Raw genomic sequence first — 16,724 nt, forward strand, 5'->3', positions numbered from 1 at the left:
TACCCACATGACCAATCACTAATCTGAACATAGGTCCTCTGTGTAGGTTGGGCAGTTTGTGCACTAGACAAAATGCCAGCCTAAGGGATGGGCGGGGGGGGCAGCTCCTGCTCTCCCCACCAAGCTGGGCACACTGGTGTGGGATTTTCCTAAAACATTTTCTGCTGGCCCCTTTGTGCCAGAAGCCTGGTATATCTCCAAAGGGCACCTTTTCCCATTCCAAACAAAAGACCAAGGTAGGCTAGCAACAGCCTTGCTTGGACACTCCTTTCCCTGGTCAGACTGCTCTGTTCCTCTCAAGTAAATTCTCTGGAATACCCCCTTTGTCTACATCATTCTATTCCCACCTCTATGGCCTTCTCCATAAAGCCCACACAATCCCCTTTATCAAACCTCTTGCTTGTCTTGGCCAAGCACCCCACACACACCCCTCTCAATGATCTTTTCCTTCATGCAGATTGCTCCTGAATTCTAGCCCTTCTTTAAATCCTTCCCTGCTCACCTGTCCTGACCCCTCCCTTTGCATGGCTCCCACACCTTCCTCTTCCTTGACACCCCCACAAATGCTTCCCTGGTTTGTTTCACATTTGTATGCTAACTCAGTGGGTATCTCTCACCTGTGGGTCTTTGGCACATATGAATGCAGCAATAGTCGCTCAACCAGATTGTAAACTCCCAGAACTAGAAACAAGACTTATGAATGTATTACTCACTCTGCTGTCATTAAAATAAACCCATGTCACTGTTGCTGTTGGTAACCTGTGCTTCATTCATCAGGAAAATGGGCTGGCATTAATTAATTGAGTCCATTAATTAAATAAGTATACATTGTATATTTAATATATGCCAAGCAATAGCAATATAGCAGTGAAAACATGTGGTCCCTCTCCTTGGAGATGTTGATTTAAGATTTTTTTGTGTGTATCTTCTATGTGCCAAGCATTGTACTAGACTCTGGGGTAAGCCAAGCATGTGTGTTAAGGAAGGAAGTCAATGAGGAAGTAGAGGTGTAGAGAAGGGCAGGGCCTTGCGGCTGGCCTGCGAGCTTAAACCCTGTCCTGTGGGCAACAGGGAGTCATTAAGGGTCTTCAAGCAGACGAGTGATTGTTTCACACCCACTGAAGCCACCTTTCTAAACTACTGACTCTTGTTCTAAAACTGTCAAGTATCCCGAATCCCCACCCCATTATCCTTTCCAAGGCATATCACAGTTGTTACATTTACGGCAAGGCTCTTGTGTTGCATTGCATTATGTTGTGTTGAGTTATAATCATCTGTGTGTATGTGTGTGACTCACCCACTAGTCTGTGGGAAGCAGAGGTTGAGAGCACACATAGGTCATCTCTGCATCCTCAGCACCTAGCACGTGTTCTGGTGTGTTCAATAAATGACTACTGAATGGGTGGATGGATGGATGGATGGATGGATATATAGACAGATGGGTGGGTAGAGTGAGTTTTGGAAGTAAGCAATGAAACAAGAAATCATAGAAAAGTTGGATGGAACTGACCAAAAAAAAGTCAAGAATAATAAAGGAACCATAAATGTTGGTTGATTGCAGATGCATACAAAGACAGTCGGAGTCCTCTGGGGATGTTTCTTCCTGTGGAATCTCTACACTTCATCCGCCCAGACCATTTACCCTGGCATCAAGGCTAGGGCTACTCAGCGGGCTCTGGACTATGGTGAGTGGGGTGCTCTCAGCCCTCCAAACCTGAAAGCTCATACTAGACTGTCTCATGACTGAGGCAAGCTTTACTGCAGGTGATCCAGCCCCTAATACAGAGGCTGCTAAGATGGCTGGGAAGGAAGTGGTGTCTAAAAAACAGTCATATTGGGGCGCCCGAATGGCTCAGTCGGTTAAAGCATCCGACTCTTCATCTCAGCTCATGGATCTCATGGATCGTGCATTCGAGTCCCACCTCAGTCTTTGCACTGACAGGGCAGAGCCTACTTGGGATTCTCTCTCTCCCTCTCTCTCTGCCTCTCCCCTGCTCACATATATGCATGCTTGCTCTCTCTCTCTCTCTCAAAATAAATAAATAAACATTTTATAAAAATAAAATAAAAGGACACCTGGGTGGCTCAGTTGGTAAAGCATCCAACTTCAGCTCAGGTTATGATCTCGCAGTTTGTGAGTTCAGGTCCCGCACTGGGCTTTCTGCTATCAGCAAGGAGCCCACTTTGGATCCTCTGTCCCCCTCTCTTGCCCCTCCCCACTTTGTGCACTCTCTCTCTCTCTCTCTCTCTTAAAAATAAATACACATTAAAAAAAATAAAATAAGACAGAAAACAATCACCTTGATGGTAGACCTATCCAAACACAGCCACAGATATTCATTCTCTCCCCTCCCCCACCTCTACCCCCCATGCACATACAATGAACATCTCTGCTCTAAAGGAGGATACATCATAGGACAGAGGGGAGGAGATGTGAGAGTGAAAGAAATAGCTTAGAGCTTCAGAAAGGTCTTGATCTCAAAAAGAACTTAGAGTCCCCTAAAACTGTGCCAAATTTAATGTGGATGATGATCATGTATTTTTCTTGAGAGAAGCTCCTTGCATTCATTAGATGCAAAAAGGGGCCTGAGATGCTGAAAGATGAAGAAAAACCCCTTCAGAGGTGTTTATAAATGTTGGGCAGAGCTGGGGCGAAGGCAGATTGTGTACAGCAGAGGGACTGCAAAATCAAAATGTGTAGGCCGATTTTTCTCCTATAAATTTTGGCCTGAGGTTAGCTGAATACGGGCAACAGAAATCTCCATCCCTTCTTAACTAAAGCACTGCTAGTCTCACTCAGAAATAGCAAAGTGTAACCAGGAAACTCCTCACCTGCAACACCAGAAAAGAAGTACAAGAAGGATGTGGGTGCCTGGGTGGCTCAGTTGGTTGAGCGTCTGACTCCTGATCTTAGCTTAGGTCTTGTTCTCAGGGTTGTGAGTTCAAGGCCCACACTGGGCTCCATGCTGGGCATGGAGCACTCTTTAAAAAAAAAATACAAATGATGGAAGAAAGGAAGGGAGTGATGGAGGAAGGAAAAACTGAGTTTGTGGCAAATCCTTGTCCTTCCTTCCCCCAGTACCTCATGTGGCACAGGGAATCTTAAATTATCCATCTGGTACGATTGTTATAGGAGCTGGCTATAATGAGAATTACATACCAGGTATTCCTGTGTGTATCCACATGTATATATGTACATATATGTGTATCTTGTTACTCTATTAATATGCTAATATGCACAGAAACAGATATCTTGAAACTGTATTAAAATTGTGAAAATAGCTTATTCCACCCTCGAGATCAGAGCAATTAAAAGAACAGAACTAGTCATCCACATGGGTATGAATCTCATTCAGTTCTGCCCCTTTCCTCAATACATAGTGTTGGGCCAGTGGGTTTTCTCCTCTGGAAAACAGGATGGGGGAATGACAACAATGGTGCCCCCGTGTAATAACATGAGGATCATGTGGGGTCATCTGTGGAAATATGGCATAGAATCAAGAAGGACAGGCTTTAAAGTCAGAACCATTTCTTGGCTATGATTTCTATCAGAACCATTTCTTGAGCCTCTATCATAGCTAGGCTCTTTGATATGTGTGTTATGGGCTCTGGGTTGATTTAATCCCAACAACCACCCTACAAAGAAGGGATAGTCATTTTACAGAGGAGGAATATGAGCCTCAGAGGGGCTGAATTAAATTTCCCAAGTCACACACCAGTAAGGGGGCAAGGCAAGATCAGATCTCAGGTTTGCTCTGCCGATTTCAAAACCTACACTTTGTTCTCTGCTCCCTATTCCTCCAAACTGTCAATAATGACACTAAGTACCTGTGAGCTCTTGGGCAAGCTGGTGAACCTCTCTGAGCCTCAACTGCCTCCTATGTGAAATAGGGATAATGATACCTATGTCACTGGGTTGCCATAAGGATCAAAGGAGAGAATATGTGTAGAGTATGGACAGTCCTGGCACATATAAGCACACAAACTAGCTATTCTTATTAATTCATCAAATATTTATGTTGCCACATTTTTCCAGAAAAATGTTATGTCCCTATTATCAGTAGTACCTTCAAGGTATTTCTTAAAATGGTGGTGATAATAATAGTTCCTACGCATGGGGCTATTGTGGGAAACACATGAATTGACATAAATTTTGGAAGAGGGTCTGGCAATAGCAAATGCCCAACAAATATCAATTACTGTTATTTTCACATGTGTGAACAGAAGCTTCCACAGTTACTAATGTTCCCATATTACAGATGAGGAAAGCAAGGGACAGCAAGATTTTGTAAATTGCAGAGTCCTGCAATGCTAGTGACAATGTTAGGATTCGAAACTAAGCTGTCTGATAGTGCCTTTGGTTCCATCTTTGTATCCTTTACACTCTACTCCTACATCCCTATATTACAGTATTATTCATGGTATTATAGAAGATAAAATCTGCTCTTCTCCATCTCCACAAGGACAGCCTAAGTGGAAATGAGCTTAAGCTGTAAAATAAGGCATAAGGGCAAAGCTTCCTCCTTAAGAAGGTTAAAATGAAGGGGTGCCTGGGTGGCTCAGTCGGTTAAGGGTCTGACTGGCTCAAGCCATGATCTCACTGTTCCTGAGTTTGAGCCCCGCATCAGGCTCTGTGCTGACAGCTGAGAGCCTGGAGCCTCCTTCAGATTCTGTGTCTCCTCCTCTCTCTGCCCCTCCCATGCTCATGCTCTGTCTCTCTCTGTCTCTCAATAATAAATAAACGTTAAAAAAAAATTTTTTTAATAAAAATAAAATTTTAAAAAGAAGGTTAAAATGAAAATCCTGTTCTTCATTTACTATGTAAGTTACTTTTCTCAAGCTCTTTATGTAGAAAAGGGCTCTTTCTCTCCGTGAACTCAGAAAAATGTGTCCTGGGATACTACCATGTAAACCTGGGACAGGTTTATTCCTGAATTGCACAAAAGCAGGGCTTACTAAGGACATTTTGGGGGTCCCGGGATCTTTTGAGAGTCTGAAGCAAACATGGACCCTCTCCCCTGAAATATGAGATACAAATGGACACATACACACACTACCTATTCATGGTATTTTACTGGAATTTCAGGAGGGTTACGAGCTCCCAACAGCCCATGCTGTTGCTGAGCTTAAAGAATCTAGGGGAAAAGGGAGAATGTGAAATAACTACCTAATAAGGCATGGAGTCTGGAACCAAACTGCCCAGATTTCACTCTTGGGCTCCCAGTTCTTGGCTGTGTGAATGAGGTGCGAATTCATGCCTTTTAGGTTCAGTTTGTTCATCTTTAAAATGGGGATAATAATGATAATAATTTTGTACTTTCCCCCTCACACTGCCTGTAGTAACAGGCCTTTAGTCTTGGCTACATAACGAGAATTTCTCATACAGTTAGTTCTGGGGTCCTGGGGTCGTCACTAGCCTCTCTGAGGACCAGTGCTTTCACCTGTAACACAGGGACAGTAACATCCACTTTGTAGGGTTGCTGTTTTCTAAGTTTCTAAGAGCACGTACTCTGTAAATTTCATGCGTATGTTTAATGGCGCTATGCCATTATCATCTCTGGCATGATCAATAAATGCTTTCTTTGGTTCCTTCATAGGCGTTCAAGCTGGGATGGAGATGATTGAGCAAATGCTTAAGGAAAAAAACATCCCAGACCTAAAGGGTTCTGAATCTCTGGAATTTCTGAAGGTTGATTATGTGAACTACAATTTTTCAAAGTAAGTAAAAAAGAACATTTCTAGCCGTGAAATTAATCTTTAAAACCTTAGGGTTGTGGATATGCCACCACGTCTTCTGGTGTGATACCAGGACCTGCACAGTAGAAGGTAGACCAAATTTGGTAAGAGGCTTATCAGATGAATGACCCAAGAAAGAGGGGTCGTGAAGCTGACAAAGATTGTGGCATTTGGGTCAGAACACCTGGGTCTAAGTCATATCCCTGCTGCACACTAGTTTTGTGTGTTGTGTCTGATGAAAATGGTCAGAGTCCCATGTCCTTGCCTCTTTCCTAAAATGAGAACTCCTTGCCCCTTGAATTTCTAAGTGAAATTCTTGTCCATCCTATTGCTGACCCCACACCCTAAACCTAGATGTAGGATTCAACCATAGTCTCAAAAACAAATCTACTCTCATCAAGGCTTTCCTTACTTTAGTAAAGTTTGGTTAAGGTTTCAGAGGTCGTAGAAATAGGCCACACATAAGAAGCTCAAAAGTAAGACTAGAGAAATCCTTTGGAAGTCCCATGATTTCATCAGAACCCAGGCTTCTTGTATTTCTCTGCCCCACCATCCTTACTTCTGGCTTCTGTCCTCAAAGTTGTCTCACGGTCCAGTATGGCCACTGCAGCTCAGCCATCAAATCCGTTTGTCAAGCCTGAGAGGGAACAACAGGCAAGGGTGAAAGTGTTCTTGTAAGCTGGGTTAGTCTCTTCACTGAATTTTTTTCTGAAGCCCTGCTCTAATAATACTCTGCCTATACAATAATAGAACTTAGTCTTATGGCCATACTTATTAGCAAGAGGGACTGGAATATTCATTTTCTAACCAGACACCTTTGACATCCTGAACAAATTCAGGGACGGTTAGGAAAGAAAGGGAAATGGCTGTTCAGACAACAACCGGCAACCTCTGCCGCAGTTGCCAACAAAAGCCCCAAAGACGGTGTACAGAGATGATGTCTTTGTCCATCTGGAGGTCAGTCTTAAAGGTAAAGCAGAGAGTCAAGATTTTATAAGGAATTATCTGTGATTCACAATTTGCCCCAAGGCTTTATCAATCCACTGATAATTCCCTGCTGGCTCCAACCCTTTGGAGTAATAATTTCCCTGCTATCAAGGATAATATTCTATAAAATCATGACTTTTTTGGGGCATAGGGTAGGGAAAAGGATGGTAATCTAGGTAAAGCTCCTGGCAAATGCTCTAGTTGTTAATAAAGGAAGCCATTCGACAAGTGTTTATTGAGGACCTACTGCTAGATACCAAGGCTTTGTTTTACTGATTGGGGATATTACAGTGAATGACACAGATATATCTCCTGCCCTTCATGTCCAGTAAGAGAGATGGACATGATATATTTACAAAATGAATGATTTAATTACAGTGATGATAATCCCACAGCAGAAAAATCCAGGGTGAATCATATATTATGAAGTGTGGTGAAGATGAGGAAAACAGGTATCCTCATGTGTTGCTAGTGGGAGCAGGTGAACTGGTACAGTACTTTCAGATCTGTGCTCCCCACACAGGAGCCACTAGCCACGTGTGGCTACTGGGCACTTGAAATATGACTAGTGCAATGAAGGCACTGAAATTTTACGTATTTAATTTCAATCAATTTTAATTTAAAACTTGGTACTCAGTTCAGTTATTGAAAAGCTTTTAAGTATGTGTGGGACAATTTGCGTATGTAAGTTTATCAGTTGAATATTTTATCCAATCAAATATAGGTCAAGTGTTTCTGATAACACTTGATAATTCTGATAACAAGTGTTTCTGATAACACTGATAATTCAGTGTCCACCTTGAGTCACATTATGAGTGTAAAAATACAGACCATAGTTTGAAGTTATTTTGAAAAAAGGAAAACAAAATATCCCATTAATCATTTTTATATTGCCTATGTGTTGAAATGATACCATTTTAGATTATGTTGGGTTAAGTAAAAAAAAAAAAAAAATACTAATAAAATCAGTCTTACCCATTTCTTTTCCCTTTTTAAAATGTGACTACTAGAAATTTTTAAATTACATATGTGGCTCACATTCTATTTCTGTTGGGCAGTGCTATTTTAAAAGGTAATTTACAAGGACCTTTTTTTTAATGCATGCCCTTTGACCTACTAATCCCACTTCTCAGCATCACCACTAGAAAGACACACACGTAAACAGCATGTAAGAATGTTCTGTGTGGCATTGTTTATAACACAGAAATACTGGAAATAACCTACGTGTCCACCAGCAAAGAAATTATCTCTTTCATGATACATCCATAGCTTGAATATAAAGAATGGGCTAGGCCCGGGGCGCCTGGGTGGCACAGTCGGTTGGGCGTCCGACTTCAGCCAGGTCACGATCTCGCGGTCCGTGGGTTCGAGCCCCGCGTCGGGCTCTGGGCTGATGGCTCGGAGCCTGGAGCCTGCTTCCGGTTCTGTGTCTCCCTCTCTCTCTGCCCCTCCCCCGTTCATGCTCTGTCTCTCTCTGTCCCAAAAATAAATAAAAAACGTTGAAAAAAAAAAAAAGAATGGGCTAGGCCTATAGGTACCAAACTGAAAATATTTCTAAGATCTGTTAAATGAATCTCCACCATCCTCTTCGCACAGTGGGACTCAGGGTGTGTGACAAAGAACAGGTAGGAAAGGATGCAAAATACAAGAAACAGTAGATAGGCATTTGTTATCAGCTATCACATGTATCTTTTACATTTTTCCTAACCTTGGTTCAGAACAATGTCTTTCTCCTGTGCCACAGTTATGCATAGATGATCTCATTTTGTCTTCTCAGCCTACCCATGAGTAAACCTTCCTCTGAGTGATTGCCTGAAAGAGGTTAAGTGCCTTACCTAAGTTTGCATGGCTGGCACAAAACTCATCTCCAAGTTGAGTGCCCCTTGCAGAACACATGAAGTGGCATAGCCCGGTGTTCAGCACACAGTCTGAAAACAGATTGAGGAGGGCTCCAGGTCTGGTTCTACCACTTACATATGACTTCAACCAAGTGCTCATGACTTCCTTATCCTCTCATCTCTGAATTGCAAATTGCAAAACCAGCAACAGCTTCATGGGATCATCATGAGGACTAAAATGAGCTAATGCACATAAAGTGCTTACCATGGTGCCTGGCATGGAGTAATCACTCAACACATGAGCTATCTACCTATGTAGATTACTTGTAGCCCATTGCCTCTTACGCTCAGAGAATCCTAGGGGAAGTTAATACTCTAACTAGGGAAGATTCTGCTCTAACTAGGGAAGACTCTAACTTTCTCAACTAGGGAAAATTCTGTCCATATAGAGGGCATCTGGGAATAGGAGAAAGGCACCCTTGCGATTGTCCAGTGATGGGGGAGGGGCACTACTGGCGTGTAGTTGGTACATATGCCAGGTACCCTAAAATGTATATAAAGTCCAGGGGCGCCTGGGTGGCGCAGTCAGTTGAGCGTCCGACTTCAGCCAGGTCACGATCTCGCGGTCTGTGAGTTCGAGCCCCGCGTCAGGCTCTGGGCTGATGGCTCGGAGCCTGGAGCCTGTTTCCGATTCTGTGTCTCCCTCTCTCTCTGCCCCTCCCCCATTCATGCTCTGTCTCTCTCTGTCCCAGAAATAAATAAAAAAAAAAAAAAAAAAAAACAAACAAAAAAAATGTATATAAAGTCCTCTCCAAAACTAATTGTCCCACCCAAAATACTAATTTCCCCACCCTGTTGAGAAGCACTGGAACAGCTGAAGGAAAAAATAATGATGGCGATGTTGTACTCGTATTGTATTGTCTTTAATGAAACTAAAGAAATGTATTATTTTCACATTTGTTTCTAAACTTGCTCACTTCCCCCTCAATTAGAAACAAAGGGCTTCCTGGCAAGGACCAAAGGGGAATTAGAAGGCAATGCCCAGAGGCACCGCAGACCTGAGGTTCCTTCCTCTACAGGAATTAGGGGTTCCACAAACTCCTTTCTGATTTTTGCCTCACTTAGAGAAGTGTTAGAAGATATGCACTGACCTCTCTGTTTCTTGTTCTACAGCATAAAAATCAATGCCTTTTCATTTCCAAATACTTCATTAGCCTTTGTGCCTGGGGTGGGGATCAAGGCACTGACTAACCACGGCACTGCCAACATCAGCACCGACTGGGAGATCAACTCTCCACTCTTGTGAGTATCCCACTGAAAAAAGTCTGCCGCCATTCTGGGAAGAAGTGGAACAAAAACTGGAAGTACATAAATTTGGTGATGTTTTTGACATTAGGCTTATTTCCCTTAGCCATTAGCAGTCTTTCTCAAGAGCATTTTTTTTTTCCAAGAGAGATTTAAATCAGAATTATCTCTGTTGGGGGCTGGGGGGGGGGAGGTTGTGGGAGGACTGAAAAGCATCCATCCCCTGAAGGCAGAGCAAAATGTCATTTAAGATTTCCTAAGAGCTAGAAGGAATGAACACGTACTCAAGATTTCAGACCTTCAGTGAGTCTGTAGGATCTCAGGTGATTCCACATACTTCCCCATCCACAGGGGCAACTGATTAAGAGATGGGACCTTCGTACCTCACAAGGAGGTAAGAGGATAATAGTCAGCTGGAGCCCAATTGCACCCTCCTAGAGAAAGGAGGTATCACATTCAAGGTACGCTTGCAGACCACCTACTACATGTCTTGGGTGTAATGTTTAGGTCTGTCTTGGTTGGCATCCCAGAATGGCACATTCACTCATCCACTTGGTCATTCAACAACCATTTATTGAGTGCCTACCAAGTACCATTTATCCCCATCTCAAGAACTCCAATCCTGTAGACTGTAGAGGAATGATATATTCTGCCATAAGTAACATAGATTCAGGGTTCATTCATTTCTTCACTGACTCATCAGCCACCTATTAAGTGCTTATTCTGTGTGCTTATCCTGGAGACAAGGGAATGAATAATATACACTCCAGTCCCTCAGAGAGTTCATAGACTGCATCTGTCACATCCCCATCAGTGCCTGTCCTAAATAAGGCTATCCAGTGTTCTCTCTCTCCAAGCATTGTATACACATAGTGCTTGATAGGTGCTCAGCCACTGTGGGCACCAGAAAGCACTCAGAATAAAAAAGCTAAACTAACACTGTCACCACTGACATATTCATTGCTTCATTTGTTTAGTAAATCCATTCAGCACCTACTCTGCTCTGACCCATTATTGGTGCCAGGAATCCAGAGGTGACAAAGCCCTCCAGGAGCTTAGAGGCTGTGAGTAGTCAGAGAAATGATCCCTCTCTCCCCTGCCCAGGCCTGGGTAACCTTGCACTTTTTCTGTCAACAGCCAAGACACAGGAGGAGCTGATCTGTTTCTCTCTGGGGTCTACTTCACCGGTATCATTGTTCTTGCCCGAAATGACTTTGGTCACCCAATCCTGAAGCTCCAAGACTGCTACGCCCAAGTGAACCATGCCCACGTCTCATTTTCCGGAGAACTCAGGTGAGTGATAGCACCGTGGTAGGCGGTCGCTAGTCTGGGGCTGGATTCTCCAGCAGCGCAGGAAGAGGTTTATAACCGGCAGATAAAGTTCCTGAATAAGCCCATATTTTCTTTCTTCCCCAGTGTCCTGTACAACTCCTTCGCTGAGCCCATGGAGAAACCCATTTTAAAGAACTTAAATGAAATGGTAAGTCTTTAGAGGTGACATGGCCACAGTAAAATGCTCAGCAGCAGTTCTGCCATGCTTTACTTACTTCTTACTCAATAAACCTTTATTGAGCACCTACTGTATGCTAGGCATCATCCAAGGCACTTTCACACACATCCTCTGCGATTTAAGTTTCGCAAATGCCTAGCATGTCCTGTGGTAAGTGCTGGGGATGCAGAGATAAATAAAACAGCATTCCTGCCTTCAAGCGCTCACCACAGGATGTGGCAACAATCAGCAAGAGTTTATTTACTGTGTACCTACTGCATGCCCAGCACTAGGCTACAGGCTGTTGGGAATGTAAGAAAGGGTTTTAGGAAAACCCAACTCAGTCTTGTGGAAAAATAACTGAATGAGTATTTGAATTTAATACATAATTACATGATCAGTAGATTGAACCTCTTCAGAGGTTCAATTGATTGAACAGAGGCTGTTCAATCAACAGCCTCTTCAGAGGCTCAGAGAAATGGAAAGATTACATCAAAAGGACCTGAAAGTTTCCTGGGGCGGGGGGGCGGGGGTATTCTTTAGAGGACGGAGGACTTGAACTGGGCCTCGAGGTACACGTATGATTTCGATAGGTAAGGAGTGGGGGAGAAGAATGGTTATTTCCAGAAACACTATAAGTGACAAGGAGGTGCTTAATGAATGTTAGTGAGGAAATCAACATGCAAACACATTCAGCAGCTCGTCCAAGGGAATTACCCAGCTGGTCGAGGGACTCCGAAGTTTCACGGTCTTTCTCCACCCTCACTTGACTGGTGCTGAGTGCCAGCGCACATGTGTGTTAGAGAGTGACTGGGAAAGTGCTGTCCCGTTCACAGGCCCCACACTCCCCATGGTTCCCCCGTTCGAAACAAGACATGGTTCTTTGGCCTCTGACGGAAGCCACTAGTCAAGCCGGCCTGGAGTTTATGTATGATTTAGAGACCACGGATGCTTTGCTTCTAGTATTCCCTCTGTGCCATGGGAATATAGAAAAGAATGCTCATGCCACAACTATCTAGGTTTCCAATCCTAGTAATGTAACTCCTGGCAACTCCCGGAGGCTCTCTAAGCTTTGGCTTTCCCATCTGTGAATAGGCAACAGTGGCGCCCATCTCTCTGCACCATTGTGAGGCAATGGGGTTGAAACACAACAGCTGACATTTACTGAATACTTGCCATGTGCTGGGCAATTTTACGTGGATTACCTCAATTTCTACTCACAGCAACATTATTGAGTGGGTACAATTATCATCCCCATCTTCCAGATGGGGAAACTGTGGACAGAGTACAAACAACTTTGCCAAGGGTGCCAACCCCAGATGGTCAGGCTCCTGAGCCTCTGCTCGTAACCACCATGCTGAGAGCTTGGCACACGCCTGGCACACGGTGGCTTCGTAAAGATGAGCTTGAGTCTGATTCAGGATTGATTTGCCAACCAGAGGGATCTCAAGCCAGCCAAGTAGGAAAGTGGAGGCCCTGGCTGTAGCCTCTCCCAGCAGAGCACGGCACAGCAGGAAGGCAGCTGTTCCAGCAGCAGGTTTCTCAGGTGTGACCGCACTAGCAGGCACCAGGCACATGTCCCATCATGCCTCAGAGAGAAAAGCCAAGGCCTCATTCTTTTATGGGGCTAACTGGGTGTCGTCCTGGCTGCTCTGAAGTTTAGCCAGCATTCAATGACATGCCAGCCATACGTACGTAACGTGAGGCCCAGGGGCATCGACTAATTTCAGGAAAAGTCCCGGTGACCAAAGGGAGAATGTCTCCTAACCAGAAGGCCTTTGTTTGCAGGGCCTAAGCCATAAATAGAGGTTTCAAGTGCAATATGATAACCTGCAATTTTTTTATTCCTGTTGTGGCCAGCTGTGTCCCATTATCATGAATGAGGTGGAAGCCCTGAATGCCAACCTCAGCACGATAGAGGGTGAGTCCTAGAACTGCCTCTTTGGGATGGGTCTCTTCCCACCTTCACACTCTGGTGCTCTCCAGGTTTGCGTTTGAATGTGAGATCCCCCAGCTCTCCTGCCTGCTTTACGCTCTGCAAACTTGAGCCACGGGAAGCCTGTGTATAGGGCCTGCCCTTTTCTTTTTTTATATGTAGTTTTTAAAAAGTTTTATTTACTTTTGAGACATAGAGACAGAGTGTGAGCAGGGGAAGGGCAGAGAGAGGGGGAGACACAGAATCTGAAGCAGGCTCCAGGCTCTGAGCTATCCGCACAGAGCCCGACGCAGGGCTCAAATTCATGAACCATGAGATCATATCCTGAGCCAAAGTCTGACACTCAACCAATTGAGCCACCCAGGTGCCCCAGGCCTGCTCTTTTCTGCTGCTAACCAACTTCAGAGCAGGAGGCAGGGGGCTGCTGGCGACTAGGTGTGGGTCAGAGAATTAAACTGTCTCAGGCTTCAGTCCCAGCTCTGGCACTAAATCCATCCTCTTCAGGAGGATTAATGCCAATCTCCACTGAGTAATACACCCCTGACCCCGTTCTAACCCCTTCAGTGGCTCCTTTCTGCCTCCGGATCAAGTCCAAATGCTCTAACATGGTCTACAAGACCTGCCCACCATGCTCTGGCTAAAGTTACCTCTCTCAGCCTCACCTTGCACCTTTCTCTGCTCCAGCAATCAAACTGCTTCTACTGTCCCCGAGGCCCTTGCTTGGCTCACACTAACCGCCCCCCCCGCCTTCCCCTCCCCTCCACCCATTTATTCATTTAATATATATTTATTGAACACCCATTTCTTTGCTAGCACTGAGCTAAGCCCTGAGGGGTCTGGTCCCTTCTACTTGCTGCTCCTGAGCCATCCCTTATCCTGTCCACTCCTTGTTATCTTTTAAGGCTCAGCTCAGACATAGTCTCCTCCAGCAGGTCTTACCTGATAGCCTGTACCCCAAGGTTTTGCCTCCTCTATGCTCACATGATACTTTGGGTGTATCTCTCTCTTTGCACTCTATTTGTTCATTCACCAAAGTTGTCCTGAGAACCTGTTACAGGCTGGATGCTGTTCTTGGTGCTGGGAATGCAGCAGTAAGCCCAGGAGATAGAAATCCCTGCCCTCTTCGGACTAGTCAGAGGAGACAGACAGCAAGATGGGGACTAGTCAGAGGAGACAGACAGCAAGCAAGATAACAAGTAAAATCTATGATACTGATACAATAAGTGATAAGAAGAAAGATAAAGCAGAGAAGGAGCTGCAAAGGCATTTCTGTTAAAAGAGCTTGGCCAGGAAAGACATCACTGAGCATGCGACATCACAGTAAGAATTTGAATGGAGTAGGGAGTGTGCCACTCCCAGATCTGGACAGAGAACACTCCAGGTAGAGGAAACCGCAAGCACAGAGGCCCATGTGGGAGCATACCAAGTATGTCGGGGAAACTACGAGGAGGCCATACTGGGAGTAGAGGGTGTGGGAGGGAAAGCAGCCAGAGATGAGGTCAGAAAGGGAGAAACCAATGGTCAGGTCTTCCAAGCTCTGCAGGTCAATACAAAGGCTGGCTCTTAGTCTGAGATGAAGATCTTTGGGAGAGTTCGGAGCAAGGCTTGCATGACCCGACTTATATTGTAAGAAGCTCACTCTGGCTTCCATCTATTAACAACAGACAGAAAGGGGGCAAGGGTGGAAGCAGGGAGACCACTTAAGAGGCTCCTGCAATGACCTATGAGTAATGATGGCAGTTGGCCTGGATGGAGTAATGAAGACATAGGACACATTCAGGTTCTGGATGTTCTTTGAAGGTAGGGACAGTGGTATTTGCTGACACCCTGAATGTGCATCATGAAGGGAGTCAAGGACAACCCCAGGTTTTCACCTGAGCAACTAGAAAATTGGAATAGTGGAATGGCCATTTGCCAAGGTGGGGTAGACTGTAAGCATAAGTCTGTAGAGGAGCTCGGTTTTAGACCTGCTCTCACTGTATTGTAATTTCCTGTTCATATGTCTGACTCTTCCCTCAGACGATGAGGTCCACAAGCACAGGCACTCTCTGACGATGTCCCCAGCACTAGGAATAGTGCCTAACCTGCACTCGGTGAATGAATATGAGGCCAATGAAGGGATGCATGGTGGTTGAACAAGTGGATCAGAGTGGGTGCAGATGGATGAAGATTGGGGAGGTCAGGAAAGAGAAAGATGTAGTAAGGAAAGAAGTGGTCAAGGACTCATGTTCTAGCTTCCCATGGGCAAGTTTCTCTATTCGTGGGAACCTCACTGTCTCACCTGTAAAATGGGCATGGTCCTGCTCCCCTCCTAGCATGGTGATGGGATCTGTTCAGACTGTGAATTTAAAAGCATTTTAGAAACTGTAGTGACATAGGGCAGCATTAGGCCCTCACCTTGCAAGTCCCTTCATCTCTGCTTCTTTCTTATCACCACCCATGGAATAAACCAAGCATGGCGCGCAAGAGGAGAAGATGTGGTTCTCAGATGCCTTCCTCTGGAACAGGGAGGGGGTCTTCGTATCACAGAACACAAGGTGGTGGTCAGGAGAGCAGCTCTCCCAGGCCAGGCTGGAACCCCGAGCGCCACACCCCTGTGTGTACAACCCGCCTCAGACTCTGAGATCATGCTTCCTGCGAACCCCACCTACTATCCCCTGGTCCCCTGGCCTTCTGCTGTGCTCTGAAAATTATAATACAAAACATGAATTGAATTAATAGATTCTGCATGAAAATTTTCTTGGCCTCTTTAACTTAGGGAATTTTATTCCTGTCTATCTGTCTCTCTCAATATTTCTTTCTAAAGATTATTTCTAATTATAATAATAATACATATTCATTGTAAAAGCTTAAAGTTCTAGCTATATAGAAGGCTATAATATAGAACTTGAAAGCCTCTCTTTATACCAGCCTAATATATGCAGTTTAATATTAATAAGTGAATTTTATTTGTCTAATTTTCTTTTTTTAATGTTTTTTTTAAATTTTATTTATTTTGAGAGAGAGAGAGTGAGCGAGCAGGGGAGAGGCAGAGAAAGGGGGAGAGAGAGAATCCCAAGCAGGCTCCATTCTGTCAGCGCAGAGTCTGATGCAGGGCTTGAACTCACAAACCACGAGATCATGACCTGAGCCGAAATCAGGAGACAGACGCTTAACCAACTGAGCTGCCCAGGCACCCCTGTCTAATTTTCTCTTTTAAAAAGAAGTATATATGCATTGTGTTCGTGTGTGTGTGTGTGTGTGTGTGTGTGTGTGTGTGTGTGTGTGTATAAAAGGCTATACTTGGGGTGCCTGGGTGGCTCAGTCGGTTGAGTGTCCAACTCTTGACATTGGCTCAGGTCATAACCTCACCATGTTGGGGCTCTGCACTGACAGTGCGGAACCTGCTTGGGATTCTCTCTCCCTCTCTCTCTCTCTCTCTGCCCCTCCCCTG

The 16,724-nt window shown here is 44.6% G+C and overlaps 1 protein-coding gene and 1 long non-coding RNA gene across 12 annotated transcripts in view; one reads left to right on the forward strand and one right to left on the reverse strand.

Annotated features, from left to right (window-relative positions):
* BPIFC (BPI fold containing family C) overlaps positions 1-16,724 on the forward strand; it is a 54,674-nt gene that overhangs the window by 19,557 nt on the left and 18,393 nt on the right. For all 11 annotated transcript variants that reach the window (XM_058741484.1, XM_058741480.1, XM_058741482.1 and 8 more), the window contains 6 exons: positions 1,562-1,685; positions 5,598-5,718; positions 9,735-9,863; positions 11,004-11,159; positions 11,283-11,346; positions 13,216-13,276. In XM_058741484.1, the coding sequence (XP_058597467.1) occupies positions 1,562-1,685; positions 5,598-5,718; positions 9,735-9,863; positions 11,004-11,159; positions 11,283-11,346; positions 13,216-13,276 (655 nt within the window). The remainder of the gene's footprint in view (positions 1-1,561; positions 1,686-5,597; positions 5,719-9,734; positions 9,864-11,003; positions 11,160-11,282; positions 11,347-13,215; positions 13,277-16,724) is intronic.
* LOC131518949 (uncharacterized) lies at positions 6,135-12,545 on the reverse strand. Its single transcript, XR_009265374.1, has 2 exons — positions 12,073-12,545; positions 6,135-6,373 (listed from the first exon to the last, which is right to left on the reverse strand). It is a non-coding gene; the product is annotated as an uncharacterized LOC131518949 (long non-coding RNA).

Source organism: Neofelis nebulosa, chromosome 8 (assembly GCF_028018385.1).
Source record: "Neofelis nebulosa isolate mNeoNeb1 chromosome 8, mNeoNeb1.pri, whole genome shotgun sequence".
NCBI lineage: Eukaryota > Metazoa > Chordata > Mammalia > Carnivora > Felidae > Neofelis > Neofelis nebulosa.